A 15257-nucleotide genomic window follows, 5' to 3' on the forward strand; every position below is an offset into this window, starting at 1 on the left:
AGGCACAGTTGAATACCAATAGATAAATGGAAAGAGTACCAATTTGGACATCAAGCTGCCATTCACTGTACTTGACCTTGAACGAGCCATTGAGCCTCTCTGAGAATCAGTTTCTTCGTCTATAAAAGATGGATCATAATTCTACTGCTGCCCAGTGGTAGCAAGTTTCCAATGATTTAATAAAATATTAGAATATTTAGTGTATTCATTAGAATTGTATGTGACTGTAACAAAAAATTTGACAACAACAGTTTAAACAATTATGTGTTTATTTTTCCACACCACAGGTATTCTGGAGGCTAGTGATCCATGACTGGTATGGTGGCTTCATGATCCCATCAACATACCTGTCTTCTGTCTTTCTGCAGGTGGCTTTTACATTCATGACCACTTCTCAGTCACAACATACAGACCCTCCTTCCAGACTCCAGACAGACAAACAGAAGGGAGGGAAGAAGGAAAGAAGGAGGGTATGAAGACAAAACAGGCAAGAAAGAGCTCTATCTAAAGAAAAACATAACACCTAAAATTCCCCAGCAAATGTCCATTTACATCTCACTGGCTGTCACGGGATTATTCCTACCTACAAGGGAGACTGGGAAGTATTTTTAGCTGAGCATTTTGCCTCCTTGAACAAAATTAAGATTCTGTGAGTAAGAAAGAACGAGAGAATGGATAGTGGGTAGGAAACCAGTAATACCTGCCATACTTAGTAAACTATAAAGTATTGCATTAATAGAAGTGTAAGGTGGCATTATTATTAAAGTCTGAATGAAAGTACATCACAAAACATGCTATCTCTGAATTTCATCACTTGAATTAATTCCCATCACTTAAATAAATGAGTATTCTTATTTACATCCAAAAAGCCTGGCAGCCCAATTTACTAATAAGGTCCATGGCTGCTCATATTTTAACATAGTAATGCAAAGCAAAACATCTTTAGTGTGCTCTAAAGAAAATTGGGCCCTGATTATTCAAGGTAACAGGAAAATGTGAAAGTGTTAGCTGCTGTTATGTCTTATTCTTTTCAACCCATGGACTGTAGTCCTCCAGGCTCCTCTGTCCGTGGGGTTTTCCAGGCAAGAATGCTGGAGTAGGTAGACATTCCCTTCTCCAGGGGATCTTCCAGACCCAGGGATTGAACCCAGGCAGATTCTTTACCATCTGAGCCATCAGGGAAGCCCAAGGTAACAGGAGATAATAATAAAGTACATAAATGAATATAGAAGAACATTTATTGGTTTAAGGCCACCTGGCATTTATTCCCCTACTTGTGAACACTGCACCCTGATTTTCTTGTGAAAAACTACTTTCCCACAATGTGTGCAGGTTGGTGGTGATGCTGGGTGACCTTGGCCTGCAGTGGCTTGAAGCAGGATCTCAGTTCCCCAACCAGAGACTGAATCCAGACTGCAGCAGAGAGAGAGAGAGAGAGAGCACTGAATCCTAACCACTAGGACACAAGGGCCAGTGGCCAGTGACAAGGCCCTGGCTTGTCTGCTTTGGAGAAATTAATTTCAACAAAGAGACAGGGGATTTCCTGGTGGTCCAGTGGTTAAGAATCCACCTTCCAATGAAGGGGACTTGAGTTCAATCCCTGGCCAGGTAGCTAAGATCCCACAAGGCATGGAGCAACTGAGCCCGAGTGCTGCAACGAGAGAGCCCAAGTGCTGCAGTGAAGACCCAGAACAGCCAAAATTTTTAAATAAAAAAGAAAGAGAGAGTAGTAAAACAAGTACAGTGTTTATTAGGAGGAAAAAAGTATGTGTGAATAGACATACACAAGTGGGCAGAGAAAGAGTCGCACATTTGTGGTAGTTTAGATCACTTACATGGGGCAGTTCTTCCAGGCTTCCGGTGGCCAGTCATCTTGTTTCCTGGTTTTGAGTCCTGTTTGGTACAACATAGCATCCTCCCCTGTGTGTATGCATCTCTTAGCCAAGATGGATTCCAGCACAGAGGCCTATGGGAAGGTTGACACCACCTATTATGGAGTGGTGCCTCTCCCTTTTGGACCCCCAAGGAGACTTTCTGTAGTCAGGAGGTGTCCTTGACCTCAAGAATGAGAAATATGTGGTCTCTTTATCTTTTATCTGGGCAGGACTCAGCTCCTCTCTGCCCCTGACAGAATCCTGGGGTCCATACAACTCCTGCCTTAGTGGGACTGTCAGTCAAGGTGCCCTGATCAGGTGCCAAGGAACAGATACCTGCCCCAAAGTCAGCCAATGCAACTCCCTCTTCCAAGACATTGAATTCTGAGTGTGTGAAGCAAAGCAAACAAAAGCAAGAGAAAGGGAAAAGGAGAGAGTAAGGGGGAGAGAGGGACGGAGGGAGGAAGGGAGAAAGGAAGGTTAGGGGAAAAGAGAAAACCAGGATATCCAGCCTTGCTTTTGAGAAAACCAGGGTATCCAGGACTGTGCCTTCCCCATATCTTTTCCAGTTAATGTCCTGCTTTGCTTAATGTAATGGAGTCCGGTTTTCAACCAAAGAACCTCAACAGGGACCTATGAGAATGACACTGGCTGACCACCCGAAAACTCAACTGTCTGCTTTGGTTTCAACCTCATCTCTTACTAAAGCTTGACCAGAATCCCAAAGGACACTTCTCTGATTCCCAGACATTCTATAGTGTTATTGTGAAATACTGGAGTGGCCAAAAGATGGTGGGAACCGAGGAAATTAAAAATTCTTAGGGTGAGGATGTGTCAGAGAGCCCTCAACTGGGAATCAGGAGCTGTGATTTCTAGTTTTTGTAATTTCTCTGACTGTGGACACAGAGAATGTCTTTCAGCCTCTGTGCATCTCAGCTTGCACACTTGTAGATGCCAGAGCTGCCTCTATCACATCACAGCTTTTATAACATGTCAGTATTTCCTAACTTTGCTAGGTCTCCACCTGCCCACCGAGTTCCTTCCTGCAAAGCCCATAGAGTACAAGCCATATATCCACCTCCCAGACACCCCTACACCTTGAGCAGTGCTCACGCCACCTCATCCTTGAAATTTTAAATAAGATAGCCTAGAAGCCCTGTGTCACAGCTGGAGAGAAATTTCCCTCCCCGCCCAGTGCCTCCAGGGACAGCTGTGGTAAGCCCACACTTCTGCAGATCAATTTTAGCTCAAGTTCTGCTTCCTCTGAATTTGCAATCACCTCCCTGCCTTTCACCTCCTGGTGTTTTTCACCCCATGTCATCCTGGGTGGCACTACTCTGATCTCTTTAAAGCACCACGTACTCATGAAGAGCCTGTAGCAGCCTTTGCTAGAGGTTTAGTATTTGGGGCTTCCCTGGTGGCTCAGATGGTAAAGAATCTGCATGCAATGTGGGAGACCTGGGTTTGGTCCCTGGGAAGATCCCCTGGAGAAGGAAATGGCAACCCACTCCAGTATTCTTGCCTGGAGAATTCCATGAAGAGAAGCCTGACTGCAGTCCATGGGGTCACAAAGAGTCAGACACGACTGAGCTACTGACACTTTCAACTTTAGGGTAACAGAGGCAACCATTCTGCAGCTGAGGAGGGCAAACACCTCCACGCTGAACAAGATCCTTCCTGTCACTAGCCATTCCCTTCTCTTCAGGGAGCATCACTACAGGGTCCCCTCCTTGGTCTCCAGCATCCCTTCACGTTGCTTGTCTCCTATTATTCCTCCCTCAAACTCTTCACCTCTCCTTTCAAACTCTCTCTCAATCCCCAAATTTCCTGTTCAGATTTTATATAGCTTCTTCCCACCATCAAAATGGCCTTTTACGTGTTTTGCTAAACAAAGGTCATTCTAAGAGGAATTTTGACCAACAGCACTTAAGCCAAAAATTCTTTCTACTGAAAAAAAAAAAAAAGCCTCTCTAATAATACTGATAACACCTGTTCCCTGGCTGAAGGCATAATGCTTCCAGCATTTAGGAAGCATTTCTCAGAAAGCATTTGACTGGAACAAAAAGCTTTGCTATTTTGCTAGTATCATTTTTATGGAAACCATGCGAACTCTCATGTACCAAGCAAAAAGAAAGAGGCTTTGTCACTTACTAGCTGTGTGACCTTAGGAAAATTATCCATCTAAACCTCTATTTCCCTTCTGTAAAATAGGACACTCCATCATCTCATCACAAGCAAAAGAATATTTTCTATTTCTCTAATTTTGTGTCTTTATGAGACAATGGATGTTCACTAAGCTTAATGTGACAATCCTTTAGTGATGTAAGTCGAATCATTATGCTCTGCGCCTGAAACTTATCCAGTGATATACGTCAATTATTAAGTGAAGTGAAGTGAAAGTCGCTCATGTCTATAATGACCCCTAAATGAACAAATTTTTCTAGGTGCTTGAGACATAAAGTCACTTTTTTTACTTCTGAAGTCACTCAGTCGTACCCGACTCTTTGTGACCCTATGGACTACACAGTCCATGGAATTCTCCAGGCCAGAATACTGGAGTGGGTTGCTGTTCCCTTCTCCAGGGGATCTTCCCAACCCAGGGGTCAAACCTGGGTCTCCCACATTGCAGGCAGATTCTTTACCAGCTCAGCTACCAGGGAAACCCAAGAATACTGGAGTGGGTAGCCTATCCCTTCTCCAGTGGATCTTCCCGACCCAGGAATCAAACTGGGGTCTTCTGCATTGCAGGCAGATTCTTCACCAACTGCAATTATACCTCAATAAAATTGGAAGAAAAAATGGGCACAATAATAATAGTTACTCCATAGGATCATTGTAAGAGTCAGACAGAATCACACTTACAAAAAATTTTGCATAGTGGCCAGCCCATAACAAATGCTCTACAAAGGGTAAATGATACTACTGTTTTCACCATCACCATTAGGACATTTGAAAGTGAAATTAAAATGGTGATAGAAAGTTATAAAGAGTACAGCACATGGAGAAGTCACTGGGGAAATGTAAAACTATAAATGAAGACTTAACCTAAAAAAGTGCACTCAGAGCTCACATTCTGGAAGGATACTCATCTCACCAGCAAGGTTATTTTAGCTCAAAAACAGAGCTAAAAAACTATAAATATGAATGCCCATTCTTTCAAAGAGAAAATGTGTTTCACTTCTATTTTGCTTTTAGAAAGAAATAACATAATACCCTCCTTCATCTAAAGATGCTGAGCACCAATACAAGAACATCAAATATCTTAATTCCTCCCAGGAGCTAGTTCAATCCTAGAGAGAATAAGGTTTTGCCAAAGTAACTGGGACATCTGAAAATGGAAATGTAATATTCAGACCTCCACATCGTACCTTGAAAATTTTCCAGTCCCTGAAAAAGTGAAAAGATAATCATACCAGTGGTGAGAAATGCATGTCAAAATAAATACTCAGGCTCAGCCTACATTATAGCAATACATTTTCCTAGTGGGCCTTTAAAATTGTATCATTTCCACATGCACCCCAGTGTTCATAGAAGCACAATTTACAGTATCTGAGATATGGATGAAACCTAAGTGACCATCAACAGATGAATGGATAGCAAAGATGGGGATACACACAAGGGAAACCTACTCAGCCTAAAAAAAAAAAAAAGGCAATTTTGCCATTTGCAGCAACCTGTAAAGGGACTTGGAGAGCATTATGCAGAGTGAAGTAAGTCAGACAGAGAAAGACAAATAGTGTATGAGCTCACTTCTTTGTGGAATCTAAAAAATACAACAAACTAGTGGATATAACAAAAAAGAAGTGGACTCATAGAGAATGAAATAGTGGTAACCAATGGGAACAGGGGAGGGGAATGTAGAGGTGGGGAAGCGGGAAACAAAGTATCAGATACCAGATAGCCTCAAGGATGCACTGTCCAACACAGGGAACACAGCCAATATTTTATAATAACTGTAAATGGAAAGCAACCTTTAAAAATTGTATAAAAATTTTAAATATGTAAAAAATATGCATATATATTATGCTCATAATAAAACTGTATCATTTAGACTGTAATTTAGCTGTTACCTTTCTTCTGGGGGGCTCCAAATTACTGTTGTTTCTCTGTTTCAAACATTTAATGTGAAAGGATCCTATTTAAGGCTTTCCACAGATCTTTTTTGGGATTCCTTTTTGTCCATATTAATTTGTCTTCCCTTTTTCTGCTTCTGTCTAGCACACATACGAAGCTCAGCCCATGGATAAATGTCACATCTTAACTCAAAAGCCTCTTGGTCACTGTCTGTCTGGCTTCTTGGGTGACCCCTTTTATGTAGCACTCACTTTTTTAAATTAATGTTTTTTAATTCACTTTATTATTTATTTTTTTGGCTGTGCTGGGTCTTCGTTGCTGTATGAAGGCTGGCGAGAGAGGCTACTCTCTAGTCACAATGCCTGGGTTTCTCCTTGCAGTGGCCTCTCTTGTTGTGGAGCACAGGCTCTGCGGCCTGAGCTCGGCAGCTGTGGCACACAGCCTCGGGTGCCCTGCCGCACATGTAATCTTCCCAGACCGGGGATCAAACCCAAGTCCCCTGCATTGGCAGGCAGATTCTTTACCACTGGACCACCAGGGAAATCCAGCACTCACTTTTTAAAGACCTCCAAGCAAGATGCTGCTTCGATGTTAGGAAGACACATACACAAATAGGATCCAGTTTCTTTTCTCCTACAGGACCATGACTAGGAGAGGAAGTAGATTATTAACAACAACGAAAAAATACCAACCTGCAAGGACACATACCAACAGATCTACGCACAGATCTATGCAGCCAGAGTGAATAGGGGAATAGAAAGACACTTCTGCATCTGCTTATAAATAAAAACTTCAAAGAGACCCAGGCTCTTTAATAATAAGCAGGAATTCACAAAATAGAGAGGACATAGGAGGCAGGAGGGGGACAGAGTGTGGAGAACTTTCCCCAGAGGACAGCAGCACATACTACACCTACAAGGAAATAAACCCAGCCACCGCACCTGGCACGCTGAGAAAGCAGAGCAATTGGCTCAGCACACCCTGCACCTTACTCCCTGAGTTGATTGTAACTTGACCTCCTGCTTTTCTATACATAGTCTCTCCCTCTCTATTATACACGAAGCAAATGCAGAGTCCCATGGTAGTTTCAGAAGGAAGGGAATATTGTTATTAGCAGAATTTGCCAGCATCCTCCTGCTGAGGACAAGGTCAAGCTCTCCATCCTCCCACAAGACTGTCTGACCTGTTCTTATGGGAAGGGTTCCTCCAACAGCACAGGCTAAGTAAAGTTATAGAAAATAACTTCCTGAACTTAAGAAAGAAGTAAATATTCAGATCAAATGGGCTTGATGACTACTAGACGAAACTTATAGAAAGGGACCAGTTCCTATGGAAGCTTGACATTTTAGTTTTCATAAAAAGAATTCTGGAAGGTGGGGGTAGGGGGAAGAGAGTAAAACAAACAAAAAGAATGAACAAATTAGCTAGAAGGGAAGAAAAATCCAGACCAGAAGTTAATAAAGCAACATCCATCCTGAGCAGGATTGGTCCCAAGTGGTCTCAAGTCCAACTGGTGACTTGGAGTACCTTGTCAATCACTGCAGCAATCATGGAAGATAATTTGTCATGTGTGCACTCGCCTCCTTTGAATCCATCATACAGAGTACCCTTGTCTCCCCAGGATGTTTGTGCTTTAATGATAGTTACACATGATACCAGGCACCCACCTTCCAGGAACTTGTAGGCCACTAATATTAATTCCCTCCTATAATTAAATATTTCATCTCTGTCTCTGGATGCAGGACTCACTTCATGGCAAACAACCTGTGTAGTTTGTGGGCCCCATGCTCAGAACTGTCCAGGCTTAGTTTAATTCTCTGCTATTGCAGAGTTGAAATGCTTCGTAATTTTTTAACAAGAGACCCCACATTTTCATTTTGCATGGAGCCTCACAAATTATGTGGCTGGCCCTGCCTGGATGGCTCACTGCCTCAAGATGCATTTCTATCAAGACTTGTCTACACACTCAGGATGGGAGCCATTACCAAATAGCTCTGAGTATAGCTTTTGGTTACAATGATCATTTTCACCCTCATTTACTTGGCAGGGTGACTGTCATCAACCTGAAAGTTCAAATAGCCCCCAAACACTTCTGACGTCCGATTACAAATAACTGGTTTGGTCAAAAGTTAAGCTTTGACCTTGGCCATCCTCTATCATCCTGCCAGGTACACAGACAGGCCCTGTTTCTTTCAGCCTCCTTTCAAGTTTATAAACAATCCCACCCCCTCAACACTGGTTCATAAAGTTTCCCATTCTACAAACTTAATGTGTTATTCAGAACCGAATGATTTCCTTAGCATAAACTGATGAAGGGTGTACAGAACTGCACCAGATGTAATAAAAGTCAAGCCCTGTAATTTCAATTATTAAACACTTGTACTGGAGCCTGTACCCGAGCAGCTCAGTGGCTCGTACATGAACTGCCAAAGTAGCAGCTGGGTTGCCAGAAAGAAGGGAAGGTACAGAAAACCGGCCTGTGCTCTCAGCCATGACAGATTTGTAAGGGTCCTTCTCAAGATGAGTGACCAAAGGGGTCTACAGACTGTACATTTACCTCAGGACATCCCATCACACAGCTTAAGTCATTCCTCAGATTGCAACTGTTGTTTTCTACCTGTCTACCTTGGATCCTGACACAGAACTGTCACCATCTCTGATAAGAGAGCCCATATGCTCTCAGAGGCCTGAGAAAAGTGTCCCTCCCTACACGCCCATTTGCTGGTATGTTAATAAAAGCATGTTCTCTTCCAGACCTCAAGACAGTGCAGAAACACACTTGTATGTGCAGGAGGGTATGTGTGCTATGTGTTGGGAGAGAGATGAAGGAGGTCAGGGGAGGCTGGAAAGTGACACCTTGTCCTTATTCACAACTACAGATAAGACACGCCTTCTTACTTCCCTTTTAGTCTTTCTGAAGCCATCTCTAGAGACTGGGTTTCAAACACGATTTTTATTTCATTGCTCAGACCCAGGGAATATTCACTTAATGGCCTCACTTAGATTTACATTCATTTCAGACAGGGAAATTCAGCCACAACTCTCCTGTGTGCAACAGAAATCCTGGACAGAACTGGCCACGGCCTGCATGGGGACAGGCATCCTTTGTCTCATCCAGCATCTACAATAGGACCCAATTCCTGCAAGTAACTATTTCCTGCCTGGGTGAAATTCACAGCACTCAAGGCCAGCAATAAACGTCACAGGCTTCTTGCTGGTGTATAGCACAGGAAGCTCAGCTCCGGGCTCTGTGATGACCTAGAGAGGTGTGATGGCGGGTGGCGGGAGGGAGCCTCAAGAGGGAGAGGATGTATGTGCACGTAGAGCTGATTCACACTGTCGCACAGCAGAAACTTAACACAACATTGCCAAGCAATTATACTCCAATTAAAAAAAAAAAGAAAACACAATCATGAACAACACCCCAGCCCTCCCTTAAGGTATCAGGGCAGCATTTATTCTGCAGGTATATCCTGATCTCTGCCTTTTATCTTGTTCATTGGAAAAACAAAGATTAAAAGTTGAATTCCTCACTTGGAAACTTTTATCTCTCCCCATTCAGAAATTCTAATTCATCAGTGGGAAATGTTGGTCTATACACAGCAACCTCCCCACACACACCACCCCCACCTCCCACGGCCCCTCAACAACTGGGCTATCTTGAAAGCGTTCCTAGCGCCTATGCCTCACATTTAAATAGAGCCTAAGATCCATTCTCTTCAGCAAACTTTGGTAAACAGCCAGGAGTTACAATCTCCAGGTAACTCATTTTCCCACTCTCCCCTTTCTGAGCACTCTCAAAATTGGATAGTTACATATTTCACTCAGTAAGTACTTATCAAGTACCCACTGTGTAGTAGACATTGAAGGGAACAGGATTTGCCCCAGTCCTCACCCACAAGGTACCCACGGGTCAGTCTGAATGAGGCCTTTGAGTGCCTCTGAGCTCCCTGAAACTCAAGCACCCAGCCTGGGCCGCTGCCTTTTTCCAAACTTATATTTGTTGGTTAAATGCACTAAAGAAACTTCGTTTTACAAATAGAGCTTTCTAATTAGCAAAGGCATTCCAAAGTCAAAGGGGTAAGTCAGGCATGCTATGGGTTGAACAGAATTTGAAAATAAAAATCACTCTGATAACCTTAAGAATACCTCCTCCTGCTGATGAACTTATTGCCAAGCTGAGAACAGTGAAAGGAACCTCTTTCACGTTTGCTGCTTTAGAAATGGTCCCAGGCTTAGTTGCAATCTGTTGTGACATGAGTCTGCGTGCACCAGGGATGACCAAGGCTGATTAACGCCCAAAACTGCTTCCCTCTTTCTCAGACCTGTGGAAGGTGAATGTCACTAATACGATGATCTTGGCGGTTAGTGGGAACAACACCTGTCTCACTTTCCTAGAATGCAGCGAGGTATAAATCTCCAGGAGCAACAATTCACCCTGTCAAATTACAGAGCCCAAGAGTGGCAGAGTGGAGCAAAGGCAGCTGCTACAAAACAAGAAAATTACAGGCAGAAGCTCCGTTTGAGCACAGCAAGGGGAGAACTGTTGGTGTTCAGCTCAAAATTCATCTGAGCAGAGACCACGAATGTGCTGCAGGCTGCCAAGCCTCTACGTGACATCTCATATTTTTTAAACACAAGATCCAAAAACATCGCGATTCCATTTTAACGCAATCAAAGTCCACAGAGAAGAATGAATTCCACTGCTGAAAAATGTTTCACTCGAAAACTAAGCATGAATTTCACTGATTAAATGAAAAGAGTTGATTCTAATGCCACATGAAATTTGTTTTTAAACGATTCTTTTATTCAGAGCGGTTGCTTTTTAATGATGTTGTCTTAATTTTCTGCTAAACCTGTTTCATCTCTAGTCATCCAACATTAATATTTATTTTGTTCATTTACTTTTAAAATATTCTTAAATTAAAGCTGTTACAAATATTCTACTGCTGCTGAAGATAATTCAGCATAGGCGCTACCATGAAAATATCATAGAAACCATGATCAATGTGTTATAGCTGTAATCTGGCTTAATAAACACAACACTATAAACAATTTTAGTAAATTAAGAAATATCCATTCTAGAATGTGTTATAAAATCAACTGCTAAATACACCTCTGTGCTTCATCCCGGAATTAACAGTGTAGTTAAAGATTTCACATTGTAATGAAAATTATACTTAAGAATCACCTTGGGTATTTCCCATGTACATATGCCTTTTCATTCTATTTTCCTTAAAATAAAACCCTCAGCATTTAACCTGTACAGACTGGCTTGCACAAATCTCACAATAAATTACAGTAAAATAGCTACGATGAACTTAAACTTGTACCGTATTTAATGTAATATATAACTACACTCTCGTTCCTATTTAGGCTTCATAACTTTATATCATAATACAATATTCTGCAGAATGCTTCAGTACAAATGGGCTCAGGACGGCAGCAACACCATTACCATTACAGGAAAACTGCAATGGTTTTTTCCCCTAGAAAATACCAAATCCCAAAATCCAACCTACTAACTCATAATTCACTTTCATTTCCTCTTCCACATAATTTATTTTCATATCTAAAAGCTCTTGGTTGAAGCCTTATAATGTCAGAACATGTAGCTACTTCACAATTTTACTTTTAGGAAACATGATAAAGAAAAGCAATGAACCCCACAGGCATCCAGTAAACCATTATTAATTCACATTCTCTTTTCATTAATTTGGCTAGGAAGCCCGGAGTAAGGGGGATAGCCTGTGGGCGCCCTTACAGTTCTCAGATCAAAAACTTCCCTTTTCATGTGCCTCCGTGGACTGTGTCAGAGGCAGAAACATTCCAAACTCAGATACTCGTGTCACTTTTCTAACCAAAGAACTTGTTGACTACCATTGCCAACAAAACATTCACACTAATTTTTGAGGTTTGTGTTCACACCATCAGATGGTTTTTGAACTACATACTAATCTTTTAAGTAAAAATCCTGTTTCTGAACTAAACTCAGGACCAAAACATCGGTCTCTGGTTCAAGGTTTCTCAGTGTAACTCCAGGGTAATCAAAACCCAATGCCTTCAAACCCTCAAGGGGTTACTTCTTCCTTTCTGTGCCCCAAGTGGAAAGTAGTGCCATGCTTTTTCCTCCACTGCCCTGCTTGCCTTTTGCCTTCAGAATTCGAAGATGTGTTCCCATTCCTGGGCACCGGACAGGCTGTGGTTTACCTGGGAGAAAACAACTCCAAGGTAGGGATCAACGAGTCAGAGACTGCTCCCACCCATCTTAACCGTTTCCTAGGAAACAGATGGGGGAAAGAGGGTGGGAACAAGGGAAGCTTCTGTCTGAAGCTGCACAGGACAAGGAACACAGGTAAATCCAGAGTAATGGAGGCAAGTTTTTTTAAAAAAGAATATTATTTATTCTCTTCTTTATTAATACTCATGTATGACCTTTGCTTTTCACATAAAAGTCTATAAGAATGCCTCCTTGGTTTAGCATGCCCAATGGGGCTTTCGCTCTGGGACCACTTCCCCTTTCTCCACCCACCCCTGCCCCCACATCCAAAGACTCCTCCACACGTTCACAGATACCACGAAAATTTTGTAAACAAGACTTGCAGTTACCCGATCTTGATTTAATCAACATCCCACTTCAAAATGGAAGGCGGGTAGGGAAGAGGGGAAGAAAAGGTAGAGAGAGAGAAGGGCAGCTGTGGTCAGAACTTTCAAGTCTCTGCCTTTTCTGAGATGTGTGTGCATTGTGGCTGTTTCTTGAAATTCCATGACTCAAAACATCGACAGTGAGTGCCTGTATGTTTATATTATGTATCTATAACAGAATATGTGGGCTTCCTCAGTTTGGATCTGGGCTGATTTTGTTGAAACACACCACAATCCTTCTGTGGGTGTCTCCACAGGGAGTCAGGTCTCCCCGGAACCCCTCTCAGAGTCGGGGTTTCCGGAGCAGGGTCTTGCTGAGGTCTTTGACCTCCTCGGGGCTATTGACCCGCTCATAGCCCAGCACGGCCATGGGCTGGTAGCAAAACTCCTCCACCTGTTTGATCTGCTGGAAGGTGAGGGCGGTCCGCCAGGCGTTGGCGGCCTGTGTGGCGTTGCGGGCTGACACCACGAAAGGCTTGGAGGAGGAGCCCGAGCCACTGGTCATGTTGAGGGCAAACTGCTCCATTTCGGGGCTCACCAACAGCCCCACAAAGTCGTACACCCGCCGCAGGGTTTTGACGGGGTCTCCCACCAAGTCCTCGTACCGTACCACCAGGTAGTGGCCCTGCAGCCAGTCAGGGGGCTGCAGGGCCGTCTGCAGCGTCTTGGCCATGCTGTTGCAGATGACCTCCATGGCGCCAAGCGCGTGGTAGTCCGCCGGCCCTCCCATGCTCTCCTTCTTGACACCCAGTTTGTGGCCGGGGGCCTCCAGGAAGGGCATGCGGTGGGCTCGGGGGTCCCGGCTGCGCACCACCTGCAGGCTTTCACGGATGAGACCGTGGCGCGAGCGGATGCGTGAGCTGGCCACAGCGCGGGGGTCCCGCACCAGATGGATGACCTTGAGGTCCAGGGCCGGGTCTCGCAACAGTGGCGCCAATACCGCCACGTCGAAGACCCGAACGCCCTTGATGACCAGCGTGCGGTACTTGCGGCACTCCTCCTCGAAGCGCGCTAGGCGCTGCGGCGGGCACTTCTTGCACACGCGGTCGTCCACCAGTCCCACGACCTCCTTGCGGTAGGCGGGGCACAGCGGCGAGGAGCACACCACCTTGTTGGTGGCCGCCCCGAAGATGCCCAGCGTGGTGAGGTTGCGCCCCCCACTGCCAGCGGGGCTGTACAGCTGGAAGACCGAGAGGTCGCAGCGGTAGAGAGCGCTCAGCATGTCCCGCGCCGCCCCTTGCAGGGAAACGGCGTCCCCGGGGTATAGTTTCTGCCACACGTGCCACACCGGCTCATAGAGGAAGAACACTTCGGGGTTCTGGTTGAAAAGCTCGCCGAAGAAGGACGAGCCTGAGCGCCACGTGGTGAACACGTACACCAACTGCCTCTTGTCCCCGCCGCCCCGAGTGCCATTACCTGGAGGGGCTGCGGCCCTCGCCGCCCCGGCCGCGACTGCCGGAGCTGCCGGGACTGCGGCGGCGGGCGGGCGGTATGGGGTCCGGGGATCCAAGCGGGTGTGTGCGCGGGGCGGCACGGCTGGAGGAGGCCCTGGACGCCCCCAGCCGCCCGAAGCCGCTCCCGCCGCGGCACCCAGCGACCCGTCGGGGCTGCACTGCTGCAACGGCTCCTTGTGCCACTTGTAGTCCAGGAGGTTGAGCATGGTCAGCACCAGCAGCAGCGCGTAGCCCGCGCAGAGCACCAGCGCCTTCCTGCGGAACACCTTCATTCCGAGCGGGGACGCAGGCCAGCGGCGACCCAGGCGCCGGGGCCACGGCGGGAGCAGGGCGCGCGGCCCGGTGGCGGGCGCGACTGGGAGCAACCCGAGGGGCGCGCCCGCGGGTAGGGCTCGCGGCGGGCTGCGGCTCATCACAGGCACAACCCGGGCCGGCAGCGCGGCGGAGGCGGCCCTGTAACCCGGGAGGGGGACTCAGCGGCCCTGCTTCGGGCGCTGGGACTTGGGCCGCGGCTCCGAGGCGGGCGCGGCAGCAGCGGCGGCTGGTCCCCGGCGCCCAAGACTGGCTCTCCCATGGCAGCGGCTCCGAGAAGGACCTGCGAGGGGAAGCGGAGTAAGGCGGTGCGCCCCAAATCTCCCCCCAGGCGCCTCCTCCCGCTAAGTAACGCCCACCCTCCGGTCTGCCTGGCTCCCCAGCTCACCTGGAGCCGCTGGCGCGCCCCCGGGCGGCCCAGGAGCACGGCCTGGCGTACAGTCCTGTCACTCGTTCCTCGATTTCTCGAGAGCTGTTTTCCGCCTGGGGTCCCCGCGCCTCCGAGGGGGGCCGCGCTAATTCGCAGCCCAAGCCCTGAGGAGAGTTTCTGGCAGCGGGCGCCCTGCGGCTGGGGAAGGGAAAGTTTCACCGGGCCCGGAGCTCTGCTCTCTGCTCTGCCGAGTTCAGGGCGCCCGGCTCCAGCGGCGTCTCCGCCGCCCTCTCGGGACTGTAGCTTCCTTCCTCGCTCTGGGGGATGAAGCTGGCCGAGGGAGATGAGGGGGGGAGGGGGCTTATACTGGACCCGGTTCCCGGCAAAGCAGCTCCGCCTCTCTTGCTCTCAGTCTCCGCGCCCCGAATCTTCCCATTTCTTTGGCGGTGGCAGATGGGGCGCAGTGCGACCCTGCAGCCGCGGCGGCAGGAGCCGCTTCTTCCATCACCAGGAGGATGCCCTCCGGGA

At 46.6% G+C, this 15257-nt stretch overlaps 1 protein-coding gene across 1 annotated transcript; it reads right to left on the bottom strand.

Annotated features, from left to right (window-relative positions):
- Window positions 1-10733: 10733 nt before the first annotated feature.
- CHST2 (carbohydrate sulfotransferase 2) lies at window positions 10734-14549 on the bottom strand. The gene has a single exon (XM_020887597.2). The coding sequence runs from the start codon at window positions 14458-14460 to the stop codon at window positions 12877-12879; it is 1584 nt and encodes a 527-aa protein (XP_020743256.1). The 5' UTR covers window positions 14461-14549; the 3' UTR covers window positions 10734-12876.
- Window positions 14550-15257: the final 708 nt, after the last annotated feature.

Source organism: Odocoileus virginianus, chromosome 4 (genome assembly GCF_023699985.2).
Source record: "Odocoileus virginianus isolate 20LAN1187 ecotype Illinois chromosome 4, Ovbor_1.2, whole genome shotgun sequence".
NCBI lineage: Eukaryota > Metazoa > Chordata > Mammalia > Artiodactyla > Cervidae > Odocoileus > Odocoileus virginianus.